Below are 21804 nucleotides of genomic sequence, written 5' to 3' on the forward strand. Positions count from 1 at the left end.
TCAACCGCCTGCCGACCTCAGGGTGCAAACCTTAGCTGGCCTCACCCCTCCTGTGTTTTTTCCCACAAGCTTTTGTGGTTTTCATTTAAAATAATATTAGTTTGAGCCTCCAATGTAACCAGGCCTTTGTTCTCCTCTTCCTATTGATCCTCTAGCACAACTGACAATAGAGGCCTTTTCTCTGGCTCTGGTTAAATACAAACCCATTATCGAGTGGGCCTGAGAACCTCCTGGGCTTAGGGTTCTTACCACCAGGCCCAGTCGCCTACAGATATACAGCAGGGACAACAGCACACACATCGCCACGCTTGGTATTATCATCATCATCATAACTAGCGTTTATTGAGCCCTTACATTGGGGCAGGTACTCTACTGAGCCTTTACATGAATTGGTTATTCATGTAATTTTATCCCTCACAACAACTCTATGGAGTAGATACTGCAATTCTTTTTACAGAAAATGAAATTGAGATTCAAAGAAGTTAAAATTTTATCCAGAGCCACAGAGCTACAAGAGGTAGGCAAAATTCAAAACCAAGTCACCTCTGGTTTTGAATCCTTCTCATATCCCACATCAAATATTAGGGATATATAATACACACACACACACACACACACACAGGCATACAGAAATAAACGAGTTGAGTTGCAGCTGACTATTTTATGTAAGATCATATTAGGTAGCCATTTAAACATTCATTAATGGTTTTAGGTTTTCTTTTCACTTTTTGGAGTTAATTAATATTTTTGTTGCCTCCAACACTTTGAAAAATTCATAGGGTCTGTGAGCCAGGCCTATGGTTCCTAACAAGTAAAAGATGCCATCCCATAGCAACATCATTTAAGGAGCATTAAGGAAATTCTTATTTGGAGAGGAGAGAAATAGGAAAGAGGTAGAATATGTTTTGTTTTGTTTTTTAAGTTTATTTATTTGTTTATTTTGAGAGACAGAGAAAGCGTGAGTGGGGGAAGGGCGGAGAAAGAGGGAGAATCCCAAGCACGCTCAGCGTGGAGCCCAATGTGGGGCTTGATCTCAGAGCCGTGAGATCATGACCCGAGCTGAAACCAAGAATCCAACATTTAACTGACTGAGCCACTCAGGCACCCCTAATTTTTTACTTTTAGATCATTGTAGATTTACATGCACTTGTAAGAAATAATAGAGAGAGAGATCCCATGTACCTCTTACCCAGTTTCTCCCAGTGGTAACTAACATCTTGCAAAACTATAGTACAATTTCCCAACCAGGAGTTGAATTGATAGAATTCACCAATTGTAGTTCTCACCTGATGCAGAGTACTTGAAAAAAACAACACCCACATCGTATAATCCACTACCATAAAATTAACCCATTTAAAGTGCACAGTTCAATGGTGTTAGTACATTCACAGAGCTATACAAGCAACACCATTGTCTAATTCCGTAACATTTTCATCACCCCCAAAAGAAACTCCCTACCCATTAGCAGTTACTGCTTATCTCCTCCCCACCCTCATCCGCGCTCAACCCAGGCCACCACTAATCTGTTTTCTGTCTCTATGGTTTTGTTCATTCTGGACATTCTATACAAGGGCAGTTTATACACTACGTGGCATTTTGTGGCAGGCTTCTCTTAGCATAATGTTTTCAAGGTTCATACATCTTGTAGCATGTATCAGAATTTCATTCGTTTTTAAGATTGACTAATATTTCATGGTATGGAATATTCCACATATTATTTATCCATTCATCAGTCAATGGACATTTTCATTGTGTATACATTTTTGCTATTTTAAGCAGTGCTGCTATGAAATGTATCATAAATAATGCTGCTATGAATATTGCTGTGCATGTTTTTGTGTGGAGGCATGTTTTCATTCCTCTGGAGGATATGCTTGGGAGTGGAATTGCTGTGTGACTTGGTAACTTATGGAACTGTCAAACTGTTTTCTACAACATTCTACATACTATGTTACATTCCCACCAGCAACGTACACGGTTCCAACTACTCCACATCCTCATCAACACTTGCTATTATCTGTCTTTTTTATTATAGTCATTCCGGTGGCTGGGAAGTGGTATCTCATTGTAGTTTTAATTTGCATTGTCCTAACGGCTAATGAGGTTGACCACCTTTTCATGTGTTTCTTGGCCATTTGCATATCTTTGGATGGAGGTAGACTACTTTTTTTTAAGGTTTGTTTTTAAGGTTTATTTATTTTTGAGAGAGAGAGAGAGAGAGAGAGACAGAGTGCAAGTGGGAGAGGGGCAGAGAGAGAGGGAGACACAGAATCTGAAGCAGGCTCCAGGCTCTGAGCTGTCAGCACAGAGCCCGACATGGGGCTCGAGCTCACCAAGTGAGGGTTCATGACCTGAGCCGAAGTCAGATGCTTAACTGACTGAGCCACCCACGTGCCCAGGATGGAGGTACACTACTTTTAAAAGTCCTGAATGTGCTTGATGATAAAGTGAATGTGACAATATGTTTCGTGCATTTTGATGTTAGAATAGAAGGAATATATATGTATATATATATATAGTGTATACACTATACATATATACATACACTTACAAACTCACTCATTAAGACATTTTCTGAGCACCTATGATATTCCGGCTACCAGGAAGTACAGAGATGAGAAGAAACCAGAGAGTTAATCATGAGAGATGGCATTAGATAAGTTGTTACAGTCAGGTTCCTGGTACTTTTATAAAGGTCTGTTTCTGACTTACTTGTAACATCTAGATGATTCATCTTCGTTCCTGTCAGAGGCAGAAAGGCAATGAGACAAGGTCCCCAATCTCTAGTAGCTCACTGCCTAGTGGTGGAGACAAACACATAAACACATCACGCAATCCCATTTGGTCAATACAATGTCAGTCATCTGTCCAAAGAGCTGTGGGAGCATAGAGGAAGGAGCAATTAATTCTGCTGGTATGTAGGAAGGGGGCTTAGGGGAGGTGACATTTGAATTTAGTGTTAAAGGATATTCAGAGGGGGGCGCTTGGGTGGCTGTCAGTTAGGCGTCTGATTTCAGTTCAGGTCATGATCTCACAGTTCGTGAGTTCGAGCCCCCTGTTGGGCTCTGTGCTGACAGCTCAGAGCCTGGATCCTGCTTCAGATTCTGTGTCTCCCTGTCTCTCTCTGCCCCTCCCTTGCTTGCACTCTGTCTCTCAGAAATGAATAAATGTTAAAAAATTTTTAAAAAAGAGAGGATGTTCAGAGGTTTGGCAGATGGGAAAAGTAGGTCATTTTAGGCATCAGGCACACCGTGGACAAAGGCATGACTGGTGATGTCAGAGGCGAGCAAGAGCAGAGGTGAAGGGTGCACAGGAGGGATGGACGGTAGCACGGGCGGGTTGTGTAGAGCCACACCAAGAAGTTCTGCTTATGCCCTGTCAGTTTTGAAAATGTTTGTCTTTGTTTTGAAGCAGAAGAATGGCATGATCACATCTGAAGCTTGAGAGATCCCTCGGGGGACAGCCAGCGAGATAAATTAAGAAGTTTGCAAACTCTGTAAAGGGCCAAGTAGCACATAGCCTTGCTGAAATATGATCTTTGTCACAACCTCTCAACTCTGCTCTTGAGGTGTGAAAGCAGCCACAGACAATACCCGAATGTATAAGCCTAGCTGTGTCCTAATACAACTTTATTGCTAAAAAGAGGAGGAACCGATGTGTCTGGGGGGCTGTGGTTTATTGCCTCATGGATTAGATGAAGGGAAGAATGAAAGCAAGTAGACTCTGGACTATCCAGAAGTTCTCCCGTTAGTGGTGAAAATCAAAATGGAGCAAAGGAAGTATGATTTTTTAACTGAGCCAGAGGATGTCTTCAGACTTCAAGAAGAGTCAAGCCTCAATATGGGCTGGGCTGGAAAATAGAACTCTTGCTTCCCACCCACCAGCCATTGTTTCTTACAAGGCCAGGCAGTACGCCAGGCAGGCGCCAAAGCCCGACACTCATTTGGGCCACTGGAGTTCTCTGCAGGCCCCGTGTCAGGGAGGGGGGAGATACAGAGCCTATACTAGTGACAGTCCTCCCAAGGAACCCACAGCCCAGGCAAGGAGAAGCTTGGGTAATAAGGTACAAAGTCTTGGCAAAGCATCATTTGGTCTGAGACAGGAAGGCTTGATTCCAGTTAATTTAAGTAAAGAAGAGTGTGTTCAGGGCACCTCCTAGAACTCACACTGAGCCAGGAGCTGCAAAGTTAGGAGCAAGTGCCTCTCTTGGTCTCTCAGTGTCTGCTGCAGGCTTTGCATATCCGTTTTTCACCCTGGTGTGCAGATGACTCAATAGTCAGCATGGGGTGGAGACACGGAGAAGGTTTATGAGTGGCCTTATAAAAATATGCAGGCTTTCAAACAGCCGTTTACAAAGTTCTGCCTGCTGACAAAAACTGTCAAGCTTCTTTGCTCTCGGCTAGGATTATGTCAACCCAAGGTAGTAACACTGGTTATCACATACTAATCAGCCACTGTGATTGGCTGCCGGTGACATAATAGAAATTCATGAACATGATTGGCGGGCCAGCCACCCCAGCTGAGCCTCAGAGCAGGAAGGTGGAGGACAGGAGTGGCATGTGTCCAGGATGGGATCACAAGAGCAGGAGGGGAGGGGAGGGGGAGAAACAACCAAAATCTTTTAAGGCATCAAGCAGTCTTTGAAATAATAAAGAGGGTCTTCAAGGTAGTGAAAACTGGGTATGGTCCCCAAAGTGCACGTGGGTTCTTTTGTGTTGCTTCGGGCTCCTCCTGTACCAGGTGTCTCTCTCTCTCTCTCCTCTCTCTGTCTCTCTCTCTCTCTCTCTCTCTCCCCAGTGACTTGCAGACAAGTGCTGACACGCCTCCCTCCACTCCCGGTCCCTTTCTCTCTGCCCAGACCTGCTCTCTGGAGCCCCTAGGCTGGCAGCCAGCTTCCCCCACACTTCAGCCCAGCCCAGCCTGAGGACCTGGGCCCTTCCCTACTCCAAGTGGCCACCATATCAGCTTCCCGAGCTGCGGCCTTGTGTGGGGACAAGGCACCTACCTTGACAAATTCTGCAAACAGCCAAGCCACAGCAGGAAGAATACACATAACAAGAAACACAAACATGTGGGCCGTCAGGACTGTTTTCTTTAACACGAGCAGTAACTAGGGACTGAGGACTGGCTCACCTGGTGAGTCACTGCACATTGTCTCCTCTTGGCTGGCCACCAGAAGAGAATACATGCCACAGCCGGTGGCCTCCAGCGACAACGTGGGGCATTTTAGAAAGGCTCTGGGTTGGCAGAAAAGAACAGTACAGCATGGCAGGGAGGCCACTGGGAGTTGGGATTCTATGCCTGGCTCAGGGCACACTTGCTGTGTGACATTGGGCTCCTCTGTGAGTCTCTGTTGCCTCATCTGTTGCATGGGGGGAAACAACTCAATCTCGTCTCTAGGCCTTTTCCAGCTTAGTTTCTCCCCACTGATGGAACAATGATGTTTTAGCAACTGGACGAAGCATTCTGATGCCATTAACACTAACAATACTTGCCCTATATTAAGCTTCCTACTGTGGGCCTGGCACTGTGCTAGGGACTTCACATACACGAATGCTAATCTTGAGAACAATCCTGGCAAGGAGGTATTATCTCCTTCTTAAAGAAGAGGAAGCAAACGAGTTCCAAGAGATTAAGTAACTTGCCCACTGTCACACAGCTAATAATCTTGATTTAAACCCAGGTCTTTCTGACTCCAAAGTACCCTACGTGTGATCTTTTTTTTCTTTCCGATTTGCTAAAAAAAAAAAAAAAAAAAAAGCTAAAGGCTAGTACTTTGTTAATTTTTTTCTCCCAACATTTTCCTTTGATGACTACTATCAAGTACTAGTAGAATATCCAAACCTACTGGCAAGTGGATATTGGCAATGAATGTCGTGGAGACACTTGGAAACTGGACCCTGAGTGGCTCAATAGCTTGTTCCTCCTGTGAGCCAGTATGCTTATGGCTGTGATTTTATTCTCTAACAGTCTGCACAATTAATTAAGCAGGTGTTTCTAGCCTGACCTACAAGCGAAATCCACCAATGTATTTGGAGCTAAGTCATCGTTTGTATAACGAGGCACAGAAATGCCAGTATTTCATCATCCTCTGCAAAGGAAGCTGCCTTGCAGGTGCTCTGCCACCTAAAACAGGTTTGAGCACCCTTGTCCTCTGACTCTGTGAATGTTCTGTGTATGCACAGGAAAACTTCCTGGACAAAACACAGCAAGGGAGAGTTCTCCTGCCACTTCTTGCCACCATCCCAGCTCAGGCAGTTGTTTTCTTTTCTTCCCTGGGAATCAATCAGAAAGTATTCTTTCCTTTTAAATGTGAAACTGGAAAGTTCCCTATCAAACCAAGCTGACCTAGGCAGGCTCCCCATCCTGCCAAAAAAAGCAGTAATTGAGTTCCAGAGTGGCTAGTAACTAGATGGCCAGGCTAGCACAGGCTGACTAGTTGTGCAATGGGCAGAAGCAGGAGCATGTTCCACGAAGCAACCACACACCACAGGCCCAAGGGCAGAGCCTGCAACCTCCTGGCTCCCAAGACTGCCCCTGGACCTTACCTCTTGCCCTTTGAGGTCCAAACTGGTGAGCCAGAATACTTTTCTTATTACTATCTCCAAATGACCTCCCCTACATTCCCTGCAGGCTTTAGAATCCTGCTCACCATCTTCTTTTCTGTCATATTCCCTGCCACCATCCTGGAGATTTCTTTCTTTATTTTTTAAAAAGATTTCATTTTTAAGTAATCTCTACACCCAAAGTGGGGCTTGAACTCACAACTCTGAGAATTAAGAGTTTCATGCCCTATTGACTAAGCCAGCCAGGTGCCCCAAGAATTTTTTTTTAAGTTTATTTATTTATTTTGAGAGAGAGAGAGAGAGCGCAGGGGAGGGGCAGAAATAGAGGGAAAGAGAGATAGAATCCCAAGCAGGTCCTGGGCTGTCAGTGTGGAGTCGGATGTGGGGCTTGAACTCCCACGACCTGAGCTGAAAGAGTCAGACGCTTAACCGACTGAGCCACCAGGTGCCCCAGAGAAGTTTTAAAATAAAATCATGCCACTATGCTAGTGGAGGTAACTTAATTCAGATCCAGATGTCATGATTATTTACTGAGCTCCTCTTGTGAGCTATGTGTTACTATGCATGTCGTCCCATTCAATCCTAAAGGTAACCAATGGAGCTTTTGCTTTTTTATTCAGAGCTCATGTAGCTCTATGAAGGGTTTGGGCGTCTCCCTAAAGGGGCTGAGGTGCTACTATGTGAGGTCAAAATTAATACTAATGCAGTTTTACAGATAAGGAAACTGAGCATTAGAATAAATGTTGTCCTCAAGCCCATAGAGTAACTGGCATAATGGAAACTTGAACTTAAATCTAAGAAGCATAGTGAGAAGGGCAGAGTGCAAATGGGAACATGAACACCTACCTGGCAGGGTTATTGTAGAGAGATTGATGTACTTAGGTGAAGTGCAGGAGAGCAGGAGGTACTCAGGCAGTGTTACCTTCTTTCTCCTGTGGTCCTTCAGATTTGGAGCCATTCTACCTTGCTGCTTCGTGATCAGTGGGATTCTTTGGGGAAGATGCCTGTAATCTTACAGCAGATAAAATGCTACCATAGTTGGTCAATCTGAGACTCATGCCAACCCTTGCAAGGTAGTTATCTCATTTTCCAGAAAAGGAAGCCCAACTTTTTGGAGGACAAAGGAGGGCCACTCAGCTGATAAGCAGTAGGGTTGGGATTTGAGCCTGGGTCTGACTATCCCGAGAGGCCACATCTTTCCCTTTCAACTATGTGGTGACTTTCTGAGTTAAGAAGCTTTTCATAGAAAAATTACGTATTTCCTTTTAATAAGTTAATACTGTGTGGAAATATTTGGGAATTGGAAAGTAAGGAGGCACTCTCTTCTGTCTTGCAAATAAAGAGGAAGGAGACAGAGAAGAGTGTTAGCTGCATAATCATATGGACATATGTAATCACATGTAAAATAATCACATAGTTTAAGGTTCACATGCCAACCTGATGAAAACAGCCTGGTTAGTACATATTTTAAAAACAAACGTATTTTACATTTATAAGTGAGTTAAACATTTCTAAAATTCTCATTCTTTTGTTGGAAAAAAGATCTTTTGCTTTTTTGGTCTTGAATAAAAATATCTGGAAAACATATGTTTGTTGTTCTAGTTAAATAAAACCATTGACATCGCGGCATTTGTGCTAGCTGTGACTCTACTCCTAATGCAAATAGTGAAAAGATGACCTCAAACCCCTCCCTGACCTGCAGAATTGGAAATGGGTCATCTCCCAGTGAATTCACAGTTATCTGCTTCGATTAGCTTCATATTCTGGAATAGCTCCAGAATTCAAACACACACACACACACACACACACACACACACACACACATAATTTGCAGCATCTGGTCTTCCCAAAAAGGAAACCTTAAAATTAACTCTGAGTTAAGAAAGATGCATAATAAGGTTGTGTTAAACAACTCGAGTGTGCTTACAAGAGAAAAACTTATATGGAATCTTCTATTGCAGGGATCAAATCAGGTCTAAATAAGTATTAAAGTTACAATTTAAGTGCATTTGATTAAAGAGTCCCATCAAGGTCTTTGAACTAAGACATAGACTGGAACCCTACTCACTTGGTTACAAACAGTTTTTCAATATAAAGAACATGTAATTGGCCAAGGAACAGGGGTCAAAAACACAAATCCCGCAGGGTCACGCAGGTAATGTAAACCAGAGTTTGGAGAGACAGCTTCCCCTCACCTGTAAGATTAAGGTAATGAAAATACAAATATCACAGTACTGTTGTAAGGATTAAATTAGATAATGCCCGAGAAAATGCATTCAGAGACATGGTTGTCGCTGTTAAGTCTCTGTAGAAATAGTAACCATTGTTATTGTGGGATCTTCGCCCACTTGCTTTCTTTGAAGGACATCATGACTTCCTAATAAGCTCCCTTGTCTTTCACACACCCTTGACACACCCCCGTCTTTCTTCTTTCCCATCTGTGACGAAGCTAAGAATCCGATAAAATTGCATAGCAGCATCTGAAAGACAAAAGTGAAACAAAATGGGATGTTCTTGCTTCATCATTTTCCTGAACCAGCTTTTGTGAGAGTTTACTATGGGCAAGGCATGGGTGACTGGAAGAGATGAATAGAGTTCTTACCAGCCATCAAATGAAGAGAGAAAGAGCCTTCTTCCCACTGCAGAAAGAAGCCAGTATATAGACTGTCAGAAAACATCCATGAGGGCACTGCCCAGTGGAGATACAATGGGAGGCACACATGTTAATTTTCAACTGTTTAGTAGCATGTTAAAAAAAAAAAGTAAAAAGGAACAGGTGAAATTGGTATTAATATTAGCATTAAAAGTATATTTTGGGGGCATGTGGGTGGCTCAGTCAATTAAGTGTCCGACTTCGCTCAGGTCATGATCTCACAGTTCATGAGTTCGAGCCCCGTGTCGGGCTCTGTGCTGACAGCTCGGAGCCTGGAGCCTGCTTCGGATTCTGTGTCTCCCTTTCTCTCTGCCCCTCATCCGTTCACACTCTGTCTCCCTCTCTCAAAAATAAATAAACCTTAAAAAAAATTTAAAAATATATATATTTTGGCTAATGTTTTCAAAATAATTATTTCAATATGCAATAAATGTAAAAAAATTATTAATGAGACATTTACATTCCTTTTGTCATACAAAGGCTTTGAAATGTGGTGTATACTCTATACTTACATCACTCCTCAATTTGGACCAGTCATATTTCAAGGGCTCTATGGCTACATGTATTTGGTGGCCACCATATTGGAAAGGAGGTCTATGAGACCTCTAGAAAAAAGTGCTCAAGAAAAATGTTAACAAATGGGGTACCTGGGTGGCTCAGTCAATTAAGTGTCTGACTCTTTTTTTTTTTTTTTTAATTTATTGTCAAGTTAGCTACCCTATGGTGTAGTCTTGGCTTCAGTAGATACCCGTGATACATCACTTACATACAACACCCAGTGCTCATCCCAACCAGTGCTCTCCTCAATACCTATCACCCATTTTCCCCACTCTCCCAACCCCCCACCCTCATCAACCTTCAGTTTGTCCTTTGTATTTAAGACTCTCTTATGGTTTGCCTCCCTCCCTGTTTGTATCTTATTTTTCCTTTCCTTCCCCTACGGTCATGTTAAGTTTCTCAAATTCCACATATGAGTGAAATCATATGATACCTGTCTTTCTCTGACTGACTTATTTCACTTAGCATAATACCCTCCAGTTCCATCCAAAGCATCTGACTCTTTATTTCAGCTCAGGTCTTGATCTCAGGGTCGTGAGTTAAAACCCCACATTGGGGTCCACGCTGGGTGTGGAGCCAGCTTAAAAAAATAAAAGAGTGTTAACATATAAACATTTAATGTTTGAATGTTTCTTCTACATTACGGGGGCTCTTAAGTTTTATCAGCTGAAAAAGGTCCGGAAGGCCCTTTTGACTTCAGCACCATTCAGATTCCCTCCAGAAACACAGCAAACATTCCTCCAGCTGACAGCTCACAGTTGGGTCTTTCTGTGGGCTTTGCCACCAGCCAAAGGAAGTTGCCTTGATCAGGGTAGGCCCCACATCCAATAACTTGTTGTTGCGTTAGTAAGAAGTCCTGACTGCCTTGTCTCAGTTTGGGACCACCCTGCAAAGCCACCCAGCTCCAGAGCTTCCTGAAGGAACGGCTGAGGCCCCTGTTACAGCTGCATCCCAGCTCAACTCGTCCCTCTGCCTGATCCTGCTGCCCTCACTTATTTTTTTAATGTTCAGTTATTATTATTTATTTATTTTTATATAAAATTTTTTTAAGTTTATTTATTTTGAGAGAGAGAGAGAGAGCACAAGTGAGGTAGGGGCAGAGAGAGAGGGAAAGAGAACTCCAAGCAGGCTCCACACTGTCAATGCAGAGCCCAATGTGGGGCTCAAACACATGAACTGTGAGATCATGACCTGAGCCGAGATCAAGAGTGGAACGCTTAACTGACTGAGCCACTCAGGTGCCCCTGTTTGTTATTTTTGAGAGAAAGAGAGAGAGAGAGCTGGGGAGGGGCAGAGAGAGAGGGGGACAAAGGATCTGAAGCAGGCTCTGTGCTGACTGCAGAGATCCAGATGTGGGTCTTGAACTCGCAAATGCTGAGATCATGACCTGAGCCAAAGTCAGACACTTAACCGACTGAGCCACCCAGATGCCTCTGCCCTCACTTTCTTACAGGTATCACTCTTGAGAGCATGCTTCCATACCCCTCCTGCAGGCAGATTCCCTTCTCAGAGCCCGTTTCCTGAGGAATCCTCCTAACACTTCTACCCCGTGTTAGGTTGCCCTTCATAAGGACAGCAGCTGTATTAACAGACTGACATTTTTCTGTGTCATACTTGCACAAGGACCCTGAAGTCTGTGGGCCTCTTGTCAGATGATTGGCTATTTATCTGCACAAAGGAGGAAAATATGTAATCACTGCAAGTTCCCTGGTACAAGTCGCTCCAGGTTTTAGGAACGATACTTGGGTCTCCAATTTCTGTAAAAAAAGAAAATAGGGAGAAACCTGCCACCTGCCACTCAACATACAAATGAGGTAAGAGTGGATGTCACCGTGGCCCGTCTTGTTAGCCATGCTTCCTCAGGCAGTGAGGTTTGTAGATTCTCAATTCAAAGGTCCCAACAACCTTTCTGAGAGCAACCCTGGGCCAGGGACAGGCTGAGGAATCCTATCTTCTGGTAGAGGATGGTAAGCAGTGTAGCTAACATCCAGGTTATCTTTGGCATAGCATTGGAGAGGGAACAAAGGGAATGTGATACCCTTTGATTTGTCTCCTTGTCCTGAAGTCTAGCTTGGCTTAAAAGATGACACACAGCTCTGGTGGGAGACCCTCAGACAAAACCCTAAATTCTCAAGCAAAAAAAAAAAAACAACCAAAAATGTCCTACTACCTGCTCTTGGTCACCTCCTTACTTTTCCAGCCTTTAGGCTCGTTCTTACTTGCTCTTTCTCCATCCACTCAACTTCTCTCGTTCCTTCAAGACCATCTCAAAGGGTTTCTCCTCCATGAAACCTTATTTCATTTTGAAGGTTGATATATAATTCACATACCATTCTATTTACCATTTATGTATTTAAACTATTGAATTTTAAGTACAATTCAATGGTTTATGGTATATTCACAGTTGTGCAACCATCCATCACCAAAATCACTTTTATTTATTTATTTATTTTTCCAACGTTTATTTATTTTTGGGACAGAGAGAGACAGAGCATGAACGGGGGAGGGGCAGAGAGAGGGAGACACAGAATCGGAAACAGGCTCCAGGCTCTGAGCCATCAGCCCAGAGCCTGACGCAGGGCTCAAACTCACGGACCGCGAGATCGTGACCTGGCTGAAGTCGGACGCTCAACCGACTGCGCCACCCAGGTGCCCCCAAAATCACTTTTAGAACATTTTCTAAATTTTTTTTTCTTTTTTTAAGTTTATTTATTTATTTTGAGAGAGACATAGCATGAGTAGAGGAGGGGCAGAGAGAGAGAGGGAGAGAGAGAGAGAGAGAGAATCCCAAGCAGGCTCTGCACAGCCAGCACAGAGCCTGATGTGGGGCTTGAACTCATGAAACCACGAGATCATGACCTGAGCTGAAACTGAGTCAACGCTTAACTGACTGAGCCATACAGGCACCCCTCTTGTAGAACATTTTCAAAAACATTTTCAAAAAGGTACCCTGCATCCCTCAGCTGTCACTCCTAAGCTCTCCATTACCCACCTCCAGCCATGGGTAACTATTAATCTAATTTCTGTCTCTCTATAGTAGCATAATGTTTTCAAGGTTCATCCATGTTGTAGGATGTTGTCAGTATTTCATTATTTTTTTTAGATGTTTATTTATTTATTTTGAGAGAGAGAGAGAGAGAGAGAGAGAGAATCTCAAGCAGGCTTCACACTGTCAGCTCGGAGCCTGATGTGGGGCTCAACCTCACGAACCCTGAGATCATGACCTGAGCTGAGATCAAAAGTCCTATGACCGACTGAGCCACCCAGTGCCCCATCAATCTTTTTTAATGCTGAATAATATTCCATTGTGTTGGATATGCCATATTTTATTTATTCATTCATCAGTGATGGATATTAGGTTATTTCCACTTCTTGGCTATTGTGGATAATGGTGCTATGCATATTCTTGTACAAGTTTTTTGTGGGCATATGTTTTCATTTCTCTTGGCTCTATAGCTATAAGTGGAATTGTTGGATCATATGGTAACTCTATGTTTAGCCATTTGAAGAACTGCCAGCCTGTTTTCCACAGCAGCTGTGCTATTTCACATTCCTGCAAGCAATGTATGAGGGTTGCAATTTCTCCACACCTTCATCAACGCTTGCTATTTTCTATCTTTTGATTATAGCCACCCTGGTGGGTATACAGTGGTATCTCGTTGTGATTCAATTTGCATTTTCCTGATGACTGATGTTGAGCATCTTTCCATGTGCTTACTGGCCATTTGTGTATCTTCTTTGCAGGAATGTGTATCCAGATCTCCTGCCCATTTTAAAACATGGTTACTTATCTTTTTATTATTGAATTATAAGTGTTTCTATATATTCTAGGTACAAGTACCTTGTCAAATATATGATTTGCAAATATTTTCTCTCATTTTTCTGTGGATTGCCTTTTCACCTTCTTGATGGTGTCCTTTGAAGCATGTAAGTTTTAAATTTCGATGATATCCTATTCGTCTATTTTTTTTTTTCTTTTGTTGCTTGTGCTTTTGGTGTCATGTCTAAGAAGCCATGGACTAATCCAAGGTTATGAAGATTTAGTCATCTTTTATTCTAAGAGTTTTATAGTTTTAGCTGTTATATTCAGGCTTAGATCCATTTGAGATAACTTTCATACATGGTGGGAGGTAAGGGTTCAACTTCATTCTCTTGATGTGGATATCCACTTGTCCCAGCACTGTTTGTTGAAAAAAATCATTTTTCCCTCATTTATGTCTGGGTGCCCTTGCCAAAAATTAAGAAATCAACTGAATGCATGAAACCTTTTTTGATCCTCCCAACTGAATGAGGACTCAGGCCGATGGAGTAGCCTCTATCTGGAACACTGCCAGTCCTGTGGCAGAGGGAAAATGGACATGGTAAATTCTGGGCTGGCTCTTAAAATTTTGCTCAGAAGTGACACATATCACTCCCATTCCCACTTCATTAGCCAAAAAAAGTCCTAAGGCCAAACTGATGTCCTTGGAGAGAAGAAAATTACTCCTCCCATAGGGTGGGGAACTGCAGGGAAGGAAAACGGATTATTCTGGGGAACAGTAATACAATTTAATCCTTCCTCACCGTCCCCTGTATGACCCGACACCTTGTTCTTTTGGTGTTCTTCTGACCTGTCCATTACCCCTTAGCTTTCTTTCCCTGCCTCTTTCATGTTGGTGTTTCCCAGTGTTGTGAGCTTGGCCCTCTTCTCTTCATACTCTATAGACTTCCTAGGGGCATCTCGTCCATTCCCACAATCTACTACCTGCCAACTCTCCTAGTTACACTTCCAGCTTCTGACCTGTGTGGCCAACTGTCTACTGAACATCTCCCACAGACATTCCAAACTCAGCATGCCGAGACCTGAATTTATCACTGTCTTCATGCCACCCCAAATCTGCACCTCCTCCTGAATCCCCAGTTTGAGAAATAGCACACCATTCTCCCAGTTGCCCCAGTCAGAACCCTGGCACCTTCTTCATATTCAACCACCAAGTTGTACTGAGTCCACTTCCTGAACATCACTTGAATTCGTCCCTTTTGGTCCCTTCTCAATGAGTCTGCTCTAGGTTGCCATTATCTCTCATTCAGATGATTGGTCTTGTCCCTTCTAATCCATTCTTCATGTTGCAGACAAAATGATTTTTATAAAATGCAAATCCAGGTTGGCCACTCTCCAGTCCCCCACTGGCTCTCCACTACTCCGGGGATAATGATTAATAACACTAAGAGGCCTTAGGAGACCTTTATGATCTGACTTATGTTATTTCTCCAGCCTCACTTTTGTACAGTATCTGCGTGGCATTTTATTCATCTTGAGCTAGCTTTAGTTCCCTACACACATTGTGATGTCTCCATTCAGGGCTTTTGAACGAGCACTTCCCTGTGCCCGGGATAGTCTTTCCTTCTCTGCAGGGTAACTCCTACTTGTTCATTAAGCAACGGGCTGAACACCACTTAGTCCTTCTCTTCAGACTGGATGAACACTAAGTGATTGAAAGATAGTTTAGCAAAGAGATTAAGAGGCAGGACTCTGCAAACTGATGGCCCAGTTTTGAATCCTGGCTGTCATCTACCAGCTTTGAAATGGCATGCAAGGCCTAACTCCTCTGTGCTTCTGTTTCCTCAGGCATAAATTAGGGAATAGGCCTTGAAGAAATGTCAGGTCATTTTCCCTGTTCCATTCAATCCTTCACTTGTTAAAAGTACTTTCACAGATACCCACCTGTGCCTATAAAACTAATTCATTTGCTCCTTACCACAAGTTGGGATTTGGAGAATGGGCATTTCTGTGGGTTAGACTAGCTCAGTAACTTTTTGGGAGGACAGTGTCTAGAGCAATGAGCATCTTCTCTGAGTCTAATGCAGCGGTATCTGGTTGTTAAGGTGACGGCCAGCTCCAGGACAACAGAAGGGCAACGCTCAGGAGGGAGACATGGGGCTTGAAGACACATCGGCCACATAGTACCTAAAAGGAATTCATGATTGAGCTGGTAGTGCAATCCAAGACTCTGGCCCTAGAGACCCCTCAGCAACCCCCCAGGGAGCTACAGAATTATTAAGAAGTTATGTGACAAAGTATGAAGGACTGTCTCTGACCACATGGACATTTTGACATTCATCTAGGGGTCACTTGGGTTCTGACATATGATTGTGGGCCAAGGCAGCCCACCAGTGTTGGATACTGTTGTATTTATGGTCTTAGCCAACTATGTTTTCTCCAGTCTCCCAAAGCCTGCTCACCTTTGAGCGGAGTGTGAACACTCAACCATCAACTCCTTCAGAGAGGGCCCAATATCACCTGGCTGATTTGTGGTACAGCTGACCTGGAATCTGATCATGAGGCTATGGTCACCAAATCCAAAGCTTTTTCCAAGGTCACCTGGGTAATAAAGGGAAATGTTATCACTAGAAGCCATGACTCTCAATTTGTGAGGAAGCACTCTTTTGGGGATCAGGCCTTTCATTAGATGACTGTAAATTTTGGAACAGTGTTTTAAACAATTCTGGACAGAAATCAGAGAAATTTCTTTATTTAAGCTTTATTTAATTAACTGGTTAGTTTTGCAGGGCAGTGAATAAAAGAGTCTCCAAAAGACAGGTATCAGTCAAATGGAAGTAATATCAACAATAACACTACCCTTTAGTGAGCACCTATTGTGTGCTCAGTTGTGGAATAGCACAGTGGTTAAGAGCACTGAGCTCGATTCAGACTATTCAAATGTTTGGATTTGAAATCTTGGCTTTCCCATCTAACTAGCAGTGTGACTTTGGGAAAATTACTTAACCTGGGCTTCAGTTTCCTCATTTATAAGTTGGATAATAGTGCCTACTGATAGTATTGCTATGAAGATAAGAGTCATGAGAAATGTTCTGCGGAATAGTAAGCGCTATCAAATTCTCACTGTTCAATACGTAAAACCTGGAGCCATGCTCAACAGTAAAAGTTAACAAGAGTTAACTAGAGCAATCCAATAAGGACACAGCTCCTTCAGGAATGAGGATTTGGGTCACCTCATCAGGAAAGGTCCAGGCGTCCACACCTTCCCCAGAGTCCATGAGCTTGAGGGACAGCTGGCTCTTGAATTGGAGCAAGTGGTTCAGGCCTAAGCTTATCAGCCATGCTTCTGTACTTACTGGCTCAGGGATGGGCAAGTGACCCACTTAGGGCCCATGAAACCAGACGGAGGCCTGCTGGCAGCTGCTGGAAAGTTTTCTTGCTTTTCTAAGAGGAAGTTTGAAGGGAACCCGCGTTGTCTCCCCAAACGCAAATGCGGAAGCATATAGCCCTTGAAGTTGTTGCCAGCAGTCTCAGAACTATGAGGGGGAGCCAGCCTCAGCATAAGGCCAACACCACAAAAGGCAGAGAGAAGAGTTGGAGAGAAACAGTCCTGAGCGATCCTGTCAACCTGCTGGATCAAACCAACCCTGAAGCCCACCACACCGTTAGCTTTTCAGTTCTTTGAGCTAATGTATTGTTTGTTGTTCAAGGCCCTCTGCGGGGGGTTGCCTATTACTCAAACATTCCTGTTACGATAGGGAAGGCTCTGCAAGGGATGGTCACAGGCTCCTCACCCACAAGTCACTGTCATACACCTTCTAGGAGAACAAAGAGAAATGTAAAAAGCCTAGGTCTAGGAAAATGTTGACATGACACTTGTGAGCTCTCAATGGAAAAAGCCAGGTGAAGAGGAGACTTGAGAGACAGAGGTAGCCACACTTCCCTGCTTGTCACCCGTGGGCTGCATGTCCACAACCGTACGCATAATTTCTCTGTTCACTGACTCTCACGTACCAAAACACAGACCACAACTAAAGCTCCTATGTGAGCAGGACACAGATGGTTTTGTATGTAAAGAGGATTCTTCTCTTCTCATGGTAAGTCCTCAAAGGCATTTGGGTCCCCCCTGGATAAACACCTAACACATACGTTTCAAAATCAAATATTGTACAAACCAAGGTATCTTCAAATTCAAGCAATGGGTCAAAGTGACAAACGCTGTTCTGTCAAAAAGGATCACTTTATTCAACTACACATAACATATAAAAGCAAGCAAAATCAGGATGTTTTCCTCAGCCATCCTTTCCACATTTTGTGTAGTTTTAGTGAACTATAAACCACTGTTTTCTTCATGCCTAAAAGACAAAAAGAAGAGATGGTTAGAAAGTTGGGGCTTGATGACCAGATACTCTGCTAGAGCTTCCATGATATTCTCATCAGAGACCTGTCTTTGGAAGGCAGCAGTGATGGGCTGATTGGTGGGGCCCAGGAGACCCTGGGAGCCGAAGATGATTAAGGATCACCATGGTCAACATAAGGGGGAGAGATTCTGATTTAGGCATTACTGCCACAGTGACATGAATGCCAAAGGTACCTGAGTTAATGGGATAAGTGAATCTTTCGAGTTACGAGCCTATCAAGTCTATCCTCAGCCTTTGACTTCAGTAGCTCTTTTAAAAACGAGAAAGGAAAACAAAGATAAAACTCTGCATGTAAATGGACATCCGCAGCCCCCCTTCTGACTCCCAGTGCCTGCATCCCAACCACCCCCAGCTCCCTGCCACTGCGTCACTGAGTACCCCACCGGCCTGCCCAGAACGGGTATCAGTTCCATCCCTCTCCATCTGTTCGCTCCATCCCCCTTTCAGATTCCTTCTGCAGAAGTGCCTTCCTGAACCCCCCAGGCCGATTCAGATGCTGGTCCTCCTGGTCCCACAGCACCTGTGCTGGCCACGCGTACAGCACTTACCACACTGCGTGGTGCTTGTCAGTTTACTGAGCTGTCCCTCTGCCTAGACTGGGAGCTCCTTAAGGACAGGGAGCATGCCTCATTTGTCCCTGTATCCCCATCATCTAGTACAGTGCCTGGCACATAGCAGGTATTCGGTATACACTTTTGAAATGATGTGACAGATGCACCTCATCCAGATATGTGACCTTCTAGCTCCCCACCTACTTAATCACAAGTACCTGATGAAACCGGAGGAGAGGCTCTCTGGGGGCCAATGGGACAGAAGTAAAATGGGATAGAATAATGGGATGCTATTTGTCTGTCAGATCTAATAGGATCCAATTTGCAGACGGTATTATGGGCTCAACTTCCTTTGTGCTGAGGATGAGATCATTTAGTCTGTGTTTCAGGGTGTGGCCCAAAGATCCCAACAGTCTTTTTCATCATGAGATACAAATTGTGGTGTGTGTTGCAAGTCTGAAACACACACTTCTGGCAGTGCACCTTAAGCTTTGTGGATGAGTAACAGGATTAACTCTGGAGACTCCTACTATGGGGGTTTGAGTGGTCTCTTGAAAATACCTGGGCATATTACCTGGAAGCTGCCCAGTCCACTCAGAACCTTCGAAGAAGCTACTGCAGGCAGTGGTGGGTAAAAAGGCAGCATATCAGGAAAATTGTTAGCGAATACTTCTATAAACTCTGGCCCAGCTTTTCTACTGATTATTTGCAAACTGACATAGCGTAGTCAAGAAACTCAGAGCTCCTTTCCCTGCCTCCGCCTCTTTTAATTTTCTCCCTGGAGCAACCACTTTGGTGAACCTCACCCAGTTGAGCATTGAGACTGGAAACTTATTACGTAAGGTTCTTTTTTTTTTTAATATTCCAGCCGGAGCCAATCAAGACACTAAGCAGAACACAGGTGGTGCATACAGTAAGGTTCAACATAGCAACCCCAGGGCATTGAGTCACAGCTAGAGGAAGATGCATCAACCATGATAAGTCCCAGCGCAACTTCACAAACCTTACATACAGACTCCTTGGAGCATAACATTTAAGGTAAATACCTAAAGTACATGAGCGTCACCGTGTAGCCATGGTTTGCTGCTACTGCACAGAAACCTCTCTTCTTTGAAAACGGTCTCTCCCTTTGATGGCTCTGACAGAGTGAGTCTCAGAAAGACTGCAGGAGGGAACTGTGTTAGAAAGAGCACTGGAATAGGAGTCAAGAGACCTGAAATCTAGTTGCAGCTGGATCACAAACTTACAGTTTGTGACTCACTCTCTCTGCGCCTTGACTTTCCCATCTGCAAAAAGACTGGTTGGACTAGTTCAGGGTTCTTTAACAACGTCAGTCTGTAGGAAAGTGAGGAGGAAACTGTAGGAAAGTTTGCTGTGTGTGTGCACGTGTGCACTTCTGTGCAGAGTGTGCAGTTTTTGTCAGATTTTCACAGGGAGCCAGGATTTGCAGAAGGTTAAGAACCAACAGATTGGAGCAAAGAATTCTTTCAGCCTTAATATTCTAACTGCAATTCAGGTAGAAGAATAACAGTGCATGAGGTTGGGAGTGGGCAACATTTCCTAAACAGGGCACAAAAGCTGCTCCCATAAAGGACATTGATAAACTGGACTGAAAAAAATTAAGAGCATCTTTTCATCCAAAGATACCATCGAGTAAAGGATCTATACACTTAAAATTATAGAAAGCTTATAGAAGAAATTGAAGAAAACACAAAGAAATGGAAAAATATTCCATGCTCATGGATTGGAAGGACAAATATTATTAAAATGTCAATACTACTCAAAGCAATCTACACATTCAATATAATCCCTATCAAAATAACACCAGCATTTTCACAGAGCTAGGACAAATGATTCTAAAATTTGTATGGAACCAGAAAAGTCCCCAAATAGCCAAAGTAATGTTAAAAAAGAAAACCAAAGCTGGAGGCATCACAATTCCAGACTTCAAGCTGCATTACAAAGTTGTAATCAAAAAGAGACACATAGATCGATGGAATAGAATAGAGAACCCAGAAATGGACCCATAAATGTGTGGCCAACTAACATTTGACAAAGCAGGAAAGAAAATGGAAAAAAAGACAGCTTCTTCAGCAAATGGTGTTAGGAAAACTGGACAGCAACATGCGGAAGAATTAACATGGACAACTTTCTTACACCATACACAAAAATAAACCCCAAATGGATGAAAGACCTAAATTTAAGACAAGAAACAATGAAAATCCTAGAGGAGAAAATAGGCAACAACCTCTTTGACTTTGGCCACAGCAACTTCTTACTAGACATGACTCTGGAGGCAAGGGAAATAAAAGCAAAAAGGAACAATTGGGACGTCAACAAAATGAAAAGTTTCTGCACAGTGAAGGAAACAATCAACAAACTAAAAGGCAATTGACAGAATGGGAGAAGATATTTGCAAATGACATATAAGATAAATGGTTAGTACCCAAAATCTATAAAGAACTTATCAATCTTAACACCCAAAAAACAAATAACCCAGTGAAGAAATGGGCAAAAGACATGAATAGACACTTTTCCAAAGAAGTCATCCAGATAGCTAACAGACATGAAAAGATCCTCAGCATCTCTCATCATCAGGGAAATACAAATTAAAACCACAAAGAGATACCACGCCACATCTGTCAGAAAGGCTAAAATGAACAACTCAGGAAGCAACAGATGTTGGTGAGCATGTGAAGAAAGGGGAATACTTCTGCACTGCTGGTGGGAATGCAAACTGGTACAGCCACTCTGAAAAACAGTATGGAGGCTCATCAAAAAAATTAAAAATAGAGTTACCTGTGACCCAGTAACTGCACTAGTAGGTATTTATCCAAAGGGTACTGGAGTGCTGATTGAAAGGGGCACATGTACTCCAATGTTTATAGCAGCACTATTGATAATAGCCAAAGTATGGAAAGAGCCCAAGAGTCCATCGACTGATGAATGGATAAAGAAGATGGACAAAGAATACCTAAAGTACATGAGCATCACCATGTAGCCATGTTTTACTGTTCTGTATATATACAATGGAATATTACTCAGCAATCAAAAAGAATGAAATCTTGCCATTTGCAATAATGTGGATGGAACTACAGTGTATTATGCTAAGCGATAAGTCAGTCAGAGAAAGACAAATATCATATGATTTCACTCATATGTGGAATTTAAGAAATAAAACAGAAAGGAAGGAAAAATAAGATATAAGCAGAGAGGGAGGCAAACAATAAGCGACTCTTCAATACAGAGAACTGAGGACTGCTGGAGGGGTGGTGGGTGGGGGCATGGGCTAAAT

General features: G+C 43.1%; 1 protein-coding gene across 1 annotated transcript in view; it reads right to left on the bottom strand.

Moving 5' to 3' along the window:
* Window positions 1-17758: 17758 nt before the first annotated feature.
* TAMM41 (TAM41 mitochondrial translocator assembly and maintenance homolog) overlaps window positions 17759-21804 on the bottom strand; it is a 50584-nt gene continuing 46538 nt past the window's right edge. Inside the window, 1 exon segment of the mRNA XM_043588142.1 lies at window positions 17759-17892. Coding sequence (XP_043444077.1) covers window positions 17816-17892 — 77 coding nt within the window. The 3' untranslated portion in view covers window positions 17759-17815.

The sequence above is a fragment of the Prionailurus bengalensis genome, chromosome A2 (assembly GCF_016509475.1).
Source record: "Prionailurus bengalensis isolate Pbe53 chromosome A2, Fcat_Pben_1.1_paternal_pri, whole genome shotgun sequence".
NCBI classification, from domain to species: domain Eukaryota; kingdom Metazoa; phylum Chordata; class Mammalia; order Carnivora; family Felidae; genus Prionailurus; species Prionailurus bengalensis.